Raw genomic sequence first — 13858 nt, forward strand, 5'->3', positions numbered from 1 at the left:
TAACTGATCAATTACAGACTGAGAATTAAGTACTTAGATATACTGATTATGAAGAATTCTGTAAGTTGGCCATTCAGTGCTGTCTGGATCATAAATGTTATTTCTGGCTGACATTACAGACAAGAACAGGAAGTAGGGTGCTGATTTCTCCTGATACTGGTTATCTCGTCACAGGCTGGGAACCAGTTTATGGTACTTATCAGGAGACTGGCGGTTATATCATTGATTCTAAACCTTCCTAAGCTCTCAAAAAAGCCTTCAAGTCTCATACTCTGTGTTCTAATGACAGATCATGTAACCAGAAATAAACTGGCAATGGAGAACTTTACAAACAGAAAGATGTCATATCATATGATTACAAAATTCAAGTTGTTAGGACTACATGTAACACCTTTCAAAAACATATATACACATGTATCTAATTGTACTCTGTATTTTATGAAGCACGTTGTTATACATGTAAAAGCTGAATACAAGTTACTTACATGTACCAAACATTACTGATTAAAGAGCTTAAAATAAGATCAAGTATAGACATATATGAAATTTTCTAAAGCTTTACTCTTTCTAAAAAGTACAATCCAAATCTTTCACAATTTGTACTTCAAAAGAGTGAATGTAAACACTGTCAAAACTAATAGCCATTTAAAATTGTTTATGTTCAAAAACTCTGACAGATGAATCAAGTCCTGTTTCAAACTTTGGTGCAGAATTAATGATCTTGATAAGCATATTCATCCTTGAGTGATCAGATCTATAATGTAATTGGAGGCAGGAATGTAATTGGCTCTGCTCTATTGTAGCTGCACCCAATGTCACCTCAAAGTCAAATTCTCCTTGGCTCTGCAGGGTACCCCCATACAATGGGTCTCCCTCTCCTAGCCTGGCTTAACCTATAATCAGAGGACATTTATTCTTTACATTGTTGCATAATGTACATTTTGGTGCATGTTCTTACTTTATCTTGCTACAAGGACAATCAACAATACCCTTCATGAATATTCCGCATGTAAGACAAATTCTTTTGTATCTCTTCAATCACAATGATGTAGCTAAATGAAAATTAACCTGAACCACTTGATCACTCATTTATCTTGTAAAGTAAAAAAAAAACATGTTATTTAAAAAAAGATCCAACTAACTTTATATAAGCATGATAGGAGTGTAGTCTTGTATATTCTTTGATCTTTTAACTGACTTCATTCAATCCATGTTAGTTTTTTTTCTGTCTGTGCAAAATTGACAGTTTTATTGACAAACAACAATATATATGCTCTAAGATTGAAATTTTTTGTGAAGGAGATTCATGAAGTTTATGAACATCTCTCTGATAAAATGATTTCCTAGTGCTATAAAATTTGATGAAATTAGAAATGACATTTTTTTAAACAGTTTATATGAAAGCTGCCTAAAATTTCAAAATAGGCACTGATAGAAATCCTTTGGAATGTATACATATGAATTTTAAATGAAGAGCAAAATGAATCACTATTGTGCCATCCCATTTCAATTTCAACACAGCAGTATAATTGTGAGATATTGGGCAATACACTTATCTGTAAATTTCTTGTAGGAAGATCAAAGACATATCCCCTGAATGAGGAATACACAGGCTATCGGAGATAATTGGTGTGAATTCATTAGACGACACCGAAGCCTCCTGGTTACCTGGTTAATCAGGTAACTAAAACCCAAACAGATAGCAGTTAAAGGGTCACAACTAGGTCAACTATAGATACATGTACATCTGTATAAAAACATGACAAAACTCTCACTAACCCATCACCTTTGATTGTGAAATGTAGGTCAGAAATTTGAGCATCACATGATTTTTTTTTTTTAATGTAACTTACTTACTTTAATGATGACATTCACTTTTTGAATTTTAATATGTATTATTTTTTAAAATTCTTTGTTTTATTTTTTTAACTATTTTTGGTTGTGTTTGAATGCATTGTTATCTAACATCAAAGTTTAAAACTGACAGTAATATTAGTCTTTAAGTAGTTTTAATGTCATGTTTATTTTATGTTATTTGAGAGTTATTTATTTGAAACATTATTATTAAAATGTTTGTCATTAAGTAATGTATATTTTCTATTAAAAGATATTATTACCATTGTCTCACTTAATAAAAGTTACAGGAGATTATGCTGTTCTTTTTCTTATTAAGCATTAAGGATTGTTTTTCCTACTACAAAAAAAAAAATGTACAGAATTTTTTCCTAGAATGACCAGTTGAAATCTTTCAATCTCATCCATGCTGTAGCTAGGTTTCTCCACCTTACCAAGTGTGATCAATATCACAGCTAGTATATTATAGATCAAAGAGTTAAAAAAAAAAAGCATTGATTGATCTGTTGGAATAAAATGTGTTTACATTATCACAATTTTTCACAATGACCAAATTTCACACAGGTCTGATAAATTAACAAAGTTGTTAGGACACAATAATAAAGGTATTTAAAGTTGACTAATATCTTATTGAAGATCTACATAACTAAATGACTTGTGCATGCTGATTGCTAATGCAAACACTCATAAAGAACTAATAATTCTGTCCTTTATACATAAAATTTAAACAATGTTTAACACTTTTGGAGCTGTTGACTTGTACCAAGAATAGTCTTTGGTCAAAGGGGAACAACTCTTGCAGGTGACTACATCAGAGAACAAACCAAATAAATAATGTGCTTGTTCTGACACATACATGTTATTTTCGATTAAATTAAGAATAATGCATATGTATTAAACTAAAATGAGAAGCAGGAACCAATGACCAACAGTGCTATGATTTCTTCCTGCTCGCTTATGTATCTCAAGGAATTTAAACTTCTCTTTCTCATACAAGGTTTGGGAATTTGAGAGCAATCTTTTAATAGAGGATTTTTTTTTCCAAAAAATATGCCCCAACAATATGCCTTGTTAGTTATTTAGTAATAAAATTCATAAGCCAACACCATATTTACTTAAGTTGTGAAACATTATTTTTTGAAAGATATTAGTTACACAGTCAGTTAGTGACCTAATTCATACAGGGTGTGAAATGGAAATCCTTATTGGGCGAGGCGAAGCCGAGTCCCAATACGGATTTCCATTTCACACCCTGTATGAATCCGTATTAGGTCACTAACTGACTGTGTTACGAATTTATCCCGCTGAAGACCTTTTTTTGATATAAAAAAATATTTGTGCATATTATGAAAATATTAAGTTTTAATCCAATAACAATCAACATAAAATATTTCTTCGCCTCGACGGAGACATGATATGGAAAATTTCAGGGCATCATGTGATTAGCTTTTATCCAATCAGTAAACGACAAATTTGTCTGAAGCGGGATAAAGTCTCATAACTGTAACTGTGTATGCACACAAATTGAGTAACACGCATTAGCACATCATAAAAAGTTGTTTGCACTTACCGTTGCAGTTATGAGACTTTATCCTTCAAAAATTAATCATTCATTGCTGATATTATAACTCATATTGCCTTTCATTGTAAATGGATTTACATGTATATTTGAAAATTCCTGTATTATCGTTCTGGTAAGTTCCAGTTAATGGAAGATCCAAAGCAACAGCTCATGTTCAAAGTGAGCGTGATATTTGATTTTCGCTTATGTCATTGCATTTCCATGACGTTCAACGTTTGTGACTTCAAACTAAAACGTCATCTTTAACCTTTTGATCCCCTCTCTGTGTTATGGTGTTTTGAATGCAATATATTTCCATTCACTTTAAATGCAAAAAACATGCTTAGTGTAAATATTTTCATTTGGCAAGCAGTTGAGTGCTATGTTGACACCCTGTATAACTTAACAAAATTACCTCCTCAGTCAGAAGAGTCACTGTCTATAATGTCCCTCAATCTACTGAACTTTTCTCTTGGTGGTGTGGCCTTGACCTTGGGAGAATTATCTGACCTTGAAAATAAGCTGTTCACTTTCCTTTTCCCTCTCCCTGTAAAATAGAAGAAACAATAGTGAAAATAAGATAGTATCTCAATTTCTGGCAATATAGTGCAAGTGCAGGAAGTCAAATTGAAGCAACTCTTTCTCAGATGAAGAAAATTATACAATGTATGTCACTCTTGTTTCTGACACAGACAACTTTAAACATTTTTCTTACCCTCTACTTTCAGTATGTTGTGTGTATCTAGCTCAGCCGCTTCCTTCATTAGCCTCACCTCCTCCACTTTTTTCATACTTGGCCTACCTACAGATAGAATGAACACGATTTACACAGTATAAAGTACTCTATATCAAAGTTTTAAATGTAGTGTAAACCGAAAATTTTTTAGTTTTTCTGTTAAAAAAAAACAAACTTTTCCACTGAAATTTATCCCCCTACAGATTTTGTTCAATTTCAATAAACTTGTACAATTAAGAAAACATCAGGGTAACTAACTCCTACCTTCCATGCCTGCCTCCCTCAGCAGTTGCTTCAGTTTATTTATTTTCTGGTTTTCCGTGGTACATCCCGAGAGGTGTCGGGAATTCGTGACCAGGATCCCCACCGCCCGACAGATTTTACGTAACTCCTTCATCCGAGCACCCTCTTCATTACCCTCCCTCGGGGAAATCTGTAAAAAGATATATATAGTCATGCTAAACCTGAAATTATCATAGTTTTTTTTTTATGTAATCTATATATCTTATAATGATCATAACACTTGTTTTAAGTAAGATTCCGGATTGTGAATATTCTACAAGTCAATTCAAACCTACAGGAATCCTTTTTTCCATGTCCATATTCAGATAATTTTCATGAATATGCATTGTTGAAAACTAGCCTTGAATATTTTCTTCAAAACAAAGCTATACATTTAGATGAAAAAAAAAACACAATAAGTTGAAGGATGTATATATATTAGGTCATGATCTGCAGAATAAAAAGAAATCAGAATTGAATACCTCTCATTAATATTTTCTCTATTCTGAATTTTGATGCAAAAATATCTTGAATACTGTAAACCATCTTTTATTCAAAATGACTTTATTTCGCGATTTACAAGGCTTAAATAAGTTCGCCACGATTAATTTTTGCAATCAAGCCTTTTTGGATCTGTTGTTTATGACACATACACTTTAAGGACTGGTTTGCGGCGAGAAATATTCGCAATGAAGAGGCTCTTGCGAACTTCGCAAAAATTTCTCGCACGCGAATAAAAGTTGGTTTACAGTATATATACATGTAGTTTCTTGAATTGACACAATTGATGCAAAGGGTGATAGACAAAGAAATGGAAGGACAGTATGATTGAGTTAAGACATGATTAACACTATATACCCAGTCATATACGAGGTGGTAAATGGACGATGTCAGAGAAATTGATGTTACCTTTGTAGCTGTTTTTGATGATTTCTTTTTCTTTTCAACAGATGTAATCTTTGTTGAAGCCTCATTATCGGAATCTGAACTACTGGCTGAATCCTAAAAGAATAAAATCATCATTATTTAGGATATATTAATTAAATACCTTAAGTTTGAATATTTATAGAAGATAAGTAAGGCTTATAATTACTTAGCAATAGACCATAAAACTGTGAACAAGACAGTCACGATGAGAGGATAGACTATAATATCATGTCCATTTCAGTAAGGGAAATTGTGCACCTGAACTCCATCAGCAGCTGCATATCCTTGGCCCTAATCTTTTTTTTTTTTAGAACTCCCTTTAATTAAAAGTTACCTTTGTTGTTGATTTAGATGTTTTCTTTTTCTTTTCAACAGATGTAATCTTTGTTGAAGCCTTGCTCTCAGAAACTGAACTACTGTCTGAATCCTACAGAGACAAAGAGCACAGCATCTCACCCGATAAACTGACAATATTATATAGAGTTGATTCTGCTTGACACCGTTTCTTGAATGTGGACAATAGGTAACCAAAAGTTACAAACCAGTGAAACCACACCTTCACAAATACATGTATTGACAAATATCACAAATGAGCAACACAGACTAACAATAAATACATTTGGACTTTGATATCTCAAACACAATACCATGGGTATGTCAAAGTGATTTGGAAGTCCCTACCATCTATTGCTCAAGTATTTTTCCCCATGAGATCTAGAACCCTTGGTTATCTCTTTTTTATGTGTATACATTTGCTGTTTTATTTTTCTAAACCATTTAGGAAATTGATTTGAGTGATATTTTTGTGTAGATTTGGGTGTAGAATATACAAGTAGGTACTAGTGCTAGAGTGACATTACAATCAAAACCAAACACTTCAAGTCACTCACTAACAAGTTCTGCTTCAGCATGTTCAATAAGCCTTATCATTAATTGGCAATGGTCTCCCTCCTAAAACTTAACTAGAACATTAAAACCTTGCTCATGTAAGGATTCAACAGCTCATCTCAATCTAGGTGAACTTCAATCCAATTATAATACAGATCTCTATACTTATAGCTCAGTATAGAGATCTGTATTTTAATTAGATTGGGTGAACTTTGAACTATGCACTGCAATACATGTACTATCAACAGCAAATTTCCATATTATTTGAAATTACTTATAATTATTATTAATAAACAAATATTATACATTTCATATAACTTCAATACCTACATGTTTAGAGTTGCAAACCTGAACACTATCAGCATCAACATTTCCTGGAATCCAAAACTTCTGAGTTAATTATCGCTCTTCAAAAACAAAGTAACAGCATGACTGTCCCCTGGACCCAGGGGTGGGAATTTCATCAGATATAATGTCATAAACCCCTGGATTTTGTGGTATCACCCTTAACCCGGTTAGGGGAGAAACTTCAACCCTGAATCCATCTATTTTTTAATATATATCCACTGCTATTTCATAGTTTGGAGACAACCCTCTTGACAAAATAACAAACGAACAATATTCATATGTAGTTCCAGAAGCTAATTTTCTGTATATACAATGTATATGTACGTAATGTATACATATGTAATAAACATACATTGTATATACACATGAGAACAATAAGCCTATATTCTTTCCACTCCCTAATGATCTTAAATGTGTTCAGTGAAAAGCTAGCTTTTCAAATATATTGCTATACTTGGTATAATATCTAAGAAATGTACACGTTTTCATTCATTTTAGGATATACATGTATATCAAATCACTTTACCTGATCTATTTCTTCTTTGTCTGACTCTATTTCAGCCTCTTTAAAGCTTGATGATGATGTTTTTCTGTGTATAGATTGTGGGACATCTTCTTCAGAATCTGAGTTTTCTTTGTCTGACTCTATTTTAGCCTCTTTAACACTTGATGATGATGTTTTTCTGTGTTTAGATTGTGGGACATCTTCCTCAGAATCTGAGTTTTCTTTGTCTGAGTCTATTTCAGCCTCTTTCACACTTGATGAAGATGTCTTCCTGTGTACAGAGAGGGGCACATCCTCTTCAGAATCCGAGTCTGTAGAAATTATCTCCAAGCCTTCCGACTCATCCTCAGACTCTATCACTTTTTTCTTCTTCTTTTGTTTCTTTTCACTACGTTTATTTGTCATTTTCCTACCTGTTCTATTTGTTTCACTCCCTGCTTTCTTTGAGTGTTTACTGGGAGGGGCCTTGGACTTAGATTTGTCCTGCTTATCTTTCTTGTCACTCTTCTTCACATTTTTCTTCACATCTGATTCTGACAGAGTTTTCTCCCCTTTACAACTATCCTGACTAGATGCAGATAGCTTTCTGAGCTGTGCTAGTGACAGGCCTTCGTCTTCAGAACTTGACACTTCAGTGATACTGAAAACATTTTTTTCTACAGATTTCACTTTCTTTGACACTGTGCTTTTTTTCTTTCCCCCCGATGTATTTTTAGTTCTGCTTGGTTTATTCTCCGTTTTGCTATCAGAATCATCATCATCAGATATTTTAATCTTCTTACTGTAGAGTGTCCTCTGTCGTTTGGGTTTACATTCTTCCTCTGATTGTTCAGAATCACTAGAGATGACCTTCTTCCTTTTGACAGACTTCTTAGTCCTCACAGGTTCTTCCTCACTAGAGGAGTCTTCGCTTGATTTCTCAGAAATGATCACCTCCTCCTCCACATCACTATCAGAACTCAGACTGTACCTCTTCCTCTTTTTCTGATTTCCTCTTTTCTTCACCGACTGATTTTTCTTCCCATTTTTCTTCAAAACCTTTTTAGGAGAAATAAATTTGGATTCATCTTTAAAAGGTTCATATTCATCTTCACTGTCTGACTCATCTGATGAAAGCTTTCTTTTCATCTCGTTATCATCTGAATCCTCAGCATCTTCATCTGAGACATCCCCACTCTTGCCATCATCATCTTCATTCTCCGAGTCCAGAACCGCGCTGACTACTTCTTCTATTCTATCAATATTTTTCTTTTTAACATTTTGTTTTGCTTTCTTTACAGGAGACTTTTTCTTCAGTGGAGATTTCTTTTTCTGGGGTGAGATGTGTGATGTTTCATCTTCATTCTCATCTTCCTCATCGCTGGACTTCATCACAGCATCTACTACTTCATCCACCCTCAGTTTGGGGGAAACAGAGGTCCGGGAGGTTTTCTTATCTCTGCTACACTGAAGAGGCACTGCAGATTTCTCTGTTAACAAAAGATACACTAATCACATTCATGACAAGTACCAGGTAATTCTGATTTACCTAATACATAGTACCATTCATTCCCCACACATGTAAACAGTTTTCCCAATAAATATATTTTAAAATTTATATCAACATTATTAATCAACGATATAAACAATCTATCTCAGTAGTTATCATCTCAGTCGCGCAATGTGTCAGTGTGATGTAACATTTGTGAAACATGAAGTTTTGTTGCAGGGCAAACACGAAGGTAACGTGACTGTCACACCCAATCAGATTTTATCTAACTAGTGATTATTCATATGAGGTATAATAATATATTTCATCCCATGAAAATTGTCTTCCAAGAATTTGCATATAAATACATGTTTTCTTTTTGTCAACTCTGTTCTCACTGGCCCTGACAAGGCAATGATAAAAAAGTGTGTTTTCTATTCCAACCTGAGAAAAACCAGAAGTCTCTGCCGAGACTGTAGCTCTACTGGTTTGTACTTATAACAAAGGATGAGAAAAGAAGCCATTGCCATCAGACCACAACTGTAGAAGGAGTAGCTTTTTAAAGGAATTTCACAGACATTCCTATTTTTAGTAACAATGGCAACACTGTTCATTAAAATCAAAAACCGATGCACTATTTTATATATCTTAGTGTAGTCTACTTGTGTGCCAAGTCATATATTGAAATCAGACCAAAATTGTATGAGGAGTAGCATTTTAAAGGAATTTCACAGAAAATTCTTTTTTTAGTAGCCATGGCAACACTGTTCATCGAAAAAAAAAAACATGCATTATTTGATGTATCTTTGTGTAGTCTACTTGTGTGCCAAGTCATATATTGAAATCAGACCAAAATTGTATGAGGAGTAGCATTTTAAAGGAATTTCACAGAAAATTCTTTTTTTAGTAGCCATGGCAACACTGTTCATCGAAAAAAAAACATGCATTATTTTATGTATCTTTGTGTAGTCTACTTGTGTGCCAAGTAATATTGAAATCAGATCAAAATTGTAGGAGGAGTAGCGTTTTAAAGGAATTTCAAAGAAAATTCTATTTTTAGTAACCATGGCAACACCATTCAACGAAATCAAAATCCAATGCACCATTCTATATATCTTTGTGTAGTCTACTTGTGTGCCAGGTTATATTGAAATTAGACCACAATTGTAGGAGAAGTAGCGTTTTAAAAGAATTTAACAGAAAATTCTATTTTTAGGTACCATGGCAACACCGTTCAACGAAATCAAAAACCGATGCACTATTTTATGTATCTTAGTGTAGTTTACTTGTATGCCAAGTTATATTGAAATCAGATCAAAATTGTAGGAGGAGTAGCGTTTTAAAGGAATTTCACAGAAAATTCTATTTTTAGTAACCATGACAACACCGTTCATCGAAATCAAAAACCGATGCACTATTTTGTGTATCTTAGTGTAGTCAACTTGTGTGCCAAGTTATACTGAAATCAGATCTTAACTGTAGGAGGAGTAGCATTTTAAATGAATTTCACGGAAAATTCTATTTTTAGTAACCATGGCAACACCGTTCATCGAAATCAAAATCTGATGCACTATTTTATGTATCTTTGTGTAGTGTACTTGTGTGCCAAGCTATATTAAAATCAGACCAAAACTGTAGGAGGAGTAGCGTTTTGAAAAATTGTTTACAGACAGACGGACAGACAGACAGACAGAAGGACGGACGACGGACACCTTATTATCGCATAAGCTCTTCTGGTCTCTGACCAGTAGAGCTAAAAATAGGGTAGGTAGGTGGGAAAAACATTACCAGTATATTTCATTTAAAATTTTTATTGTCATCATGTTCTACTTTAAACAAAAATGAATGTCCATTATTTGACAATGCTTTCAGGAGAAATTTGTCATTCTGAGTGTACTTATTATCATGTATGGTTAACTGAGGGAAGGGTCCCTGAGCCATACATAAGCTACAGATAAATCCAAATACTTCTGTATGTGTATAAAACATTAATTCTTGATTCACCAGTTCTGCTCACCTTTCTTTTTAACAGGCGTACGTTTACCTGGAGATTCTACTCGTTTTAACGGCGAGGCAAGGGATTGAGCATTTTCCTTATTTCCACCATGCTACAGGAAAAAAGGCTTTATATTAGGAGAACAAGTGAAAACATATTAATGAGCTAATATGCATGAAAACACTATTTGGAAATATTATATTAAAGTGTTGAATACAGGTAAAGAAATAAAATGTTCACAGTAACAGATACATGCATGTTAATGTCCAATATTATGTAAGTACCATTCTGCTTTTTCTCTCTACATCTCCCATTTTTATTTTTTGCTTTTATTTTCGAATGAACTAGAAAGTATCATTTGGAAATTGAACTTACTTGGTTGATATCAGTAAGAATATTCTTCAAAACTAGATTCAGGGTGTTTTTTTCATCAGCTGTAATTTCCCGACCAACTTTATTTTTGTATGCTTTTTTAATGGTTCCTTTTGTCAGCAAACTGAAATAAAACAAATGAATAAAAAAAAAATTATAAAGAAAAACCAGATTTCTAGCAGATTTACATAAAACACTCCAAAAGAGCTCAATATAAACATTATATTATTATAGCTCTTACATTTAACCATTCCCATATCTATGGTGTCCGGATAGGGCCATTTGCGTTAGCGTGACATCGCGTTCAGATAAACAAGACATCGCGCTAACACACAACATGCCATCGCGCTAACGCAACTTTGCACAACACGCTGTCGCGCTAACACACAACACGCCGTCGCGCCAACGCAACTTTGCACAACACGCCGTCGCGCTAACACACAACACGCCATTGCAACTTTGCACAACACGCCGTCGCGCTAACATAACTTTGCACAACACGCCGTCGCGCTAACACAACTTTGCACAACACCCTTTCGCAGCAGTATTTTTTTTTAATTTGTTATAACAAATTGATAATTTGTTATAACAAACTGATAATTTGCTATAAAACAACTTTGTTTTAACAAAAGACACGCCATCGCGCTAATGCAACTTTGATAATTTGTTTTGAACAAATTGATAATTTGTTTTAACAAATTACTAAAATTTGTTTAAACAAATTGATAATTTGTTTTAGCAAATTGATAATTTATTTTAACAAATTAATTATTTGTTTTAACAAATTACTAATTTGTTTTAACAAATATAATTTGTTTTAACAAATTACTAATTTATTTTAACAAATTACTAATTTATTTTAACAAATAACTAATTTATTTAAACAAATTACTAATTTATTTTAAAAATAACTAATTTGTTTTAACAAATTACTAATTTGATTAAACAAATTGATATTGGTAACAAATTAATAATTTGTTATAACAAATTAAAAAAAAAATCTGCTAAAAGTCCGTAGCAAGCTTATATTCCGTACACGACTTCCGCGATGGCGCGTGCAAAGTTGTGTTAGCGCGACGGCGTGTTGTGCGTTAGCATGACGGCGCAATGTCGCGCGACGGCGTGTTGTGCAAAGTTGGCCGACGGCGTGTTGTCCGGACACCATACATATCATACGTTGTGTGTTAGCGCGACGGCGTGTTGTGCAAAACGAGCATGTTGTGTAAATGTTGCAAAGTTGAGCGCGACGGCAAGGCATGGCGCTGCTTGCAATGCAAGCTCTAACATCTATGCCTGAGCAAAGAGAAAGGCACTGCTTGCAATGCAAGCTCTAACAACTATGCCTGAGCAAAGAGAAAATTGATCCAACGATTTTTTTTCCAAAGTTACTTCAGAACCCACAATGCATCGTTTTGTTAAGCTATGTTCTCGTGAGAATAGCAACAAAAATTCAATAAGAATATCACTTTCATTTAATGGATATTTTGCAGATAAACAGCGAAACCTTTTTATTTAATGTCAGCACTGTTCAGGCTAAGGTTTGTTAATGCAACTTTTAAAAATTCGATGTCATGTGACGTCAGAGACTAGAAGCACCAAATTTCATGTGTGGTTTGATGAACTTGATCTAAATTAAACCTGATAAGTATCTGCGCTCACCCTAAAGGTCACACTGTCAACATATGACATGTAAATCATTACATCCATAGTTGCCAACTCACCCGATTTCGTCAGGTTACACCTGATTTTTCAACCTGTAACCCAATTATTTTTTATGACCCGGCGGGTCATGCTTTTCACCGATTTTTGCCGAACCCGAAAATCTGCAGATTTCCGGATTTGGTTCGTAAATTAGGTTGCACTTTTAACTTCCAGTTACAACCCAAGCTTAGATCTACGTAAACAATGATGATGGATTAATTATCAGTGCAGGTGTAAACAATTAATTGGGTGTTGTTTTGACAAATCATTGTTTGAAGTCAATTTAAATGGCTTCCGATAGAACTAGATTGTTATCAGGGCCAGCAGGAACAAATTGAATCAGAGACATGTCACCATGGTCACTGAATAAACCAAGGAAAAGAGAAAAGATATTTATGTACATATCAACAAAGATTCTTGGAAAACAACTTTTATTAGATAAAATAAAGTGATCGAAGACAGTATAGCCCTAACTGCTTATTTAATACATATTGCACTCGTTAATTACGAAAGAGGAAAAATTACTTCAAAGCCAAAATTGGAATACTTTCAAATTATACAGATTTATTCAGATACTGAAATTGCTTTTTAAAAAAATGCACACCTGGCTGATTCAGGTCAATACTGATATAAGAAACCTTCAGTGCTCTCTTTTAACAAGAAAATTTATAATCAAATTATATATGAATTTTTTGTCATTGTAAGTTAAAGTCTTTTTAATAAAAAGAATTCTCAAAACACAAATACTTATACACATATATATGTATATATAATTTAATCATGGTAAATATGTTGTGAATGTCTTTACACATTATGACCAGATTTTTTACTTTCAAAATCTGGTCATGACCAGATTTTTAAATGCTGGAGGTTGGCAAGTATGTACATCATATGTAACAATGAAAGTATCATTGTAGTGTTCACATAAGTATAAATTTAACAAATTATGACCGTCTTAATTAATGTTATAATGTGGTCTTATATTAATCTCATAATCATGATTATTGTTAATACCCAACAACTTTTACAATGCTGGTAAAAATGCACAGATCAGTGATAATGGTGATTGATGATCAAAGTGAAAGTAGCCAGATTCTTCGTTTTATTATCACGATTTTTCCATGTTTATTTATGATTACAGACAAAAAGACCAATTTTACGTGCCCAGTGTGTTAAAAAAAGTTCATTGTGCTTTAATTTGAACACTTTTCAAAAATACT

General features: G+C 33.5%; 1 protein-coding gene across 2 annotated transcripts in view; it reads right to left on the bottom strand.

Annotated features, from left to right (window-relative positions):
- Window positions 1-459: 459 nt before the first annotated feature.
- Window positions 460-13858, bottom strand: part of LOC134275300 (protein starmaker-like) — a 13573-nt gene continuing 174 nt past the window's right edge. Inside the window, exons 2-10 of one of the 2 annotated variants that reach the window (XM_062757575.1) lie at window positions 10941-11061; window positions 10587-10677; window positions 7123-8570; window positions 5695-5787; window positions 5343-5435; window positions 4416-4584; window positions 4131-4217; window positions 3831-3962; window positions 460-893 (exon numbers count right to left, since the gene is read on the bottom strand). In XM_062757575.1, coding sequence (XP_062613559.1) covers window positions 3835-3962; window positions 4131-4217; window positions 4416-4584; window positions 5343-5435; window positions 5695-5787; window positions 7123-8570; window positions 10587-10677; window positions 10941-11061 — 2230 coding nt within the window. In that variant the 3' untranslated portion in view covers window positions 460-893; window positions 3831-3834. The remainder of the gene's footprint in view (window positions 894-3830; window positions 3963-4130; window positions 4218-4415; window positions 4585-5342; window positions 5436-5694; window positions 5788-7122; window positions 8571-10586; window positions 10678-10940; window positions 11062-13858) is intronic. The other variant, XM_062757576.1, reaches the window with a different exon arrangement.

This window comes from Saccostrea cucullata, unplaced genomic scaffold (genome assembly GCF_032062105.1).
Source record: "Saccostrea cucullata isolate Sc308-1 unplaced genomic scaffold, CSIRO_AGI_Scuc_v1 ctg846, whole genome shotgun sequence".
NCBI classification, from domain to species: domain Eukaryota; kingdom Metazoa; phylum Mollusca; class Bivalvia; order Ostreida; family Ostreidae; genus Saccostrea; species Saccostrea cuccullata.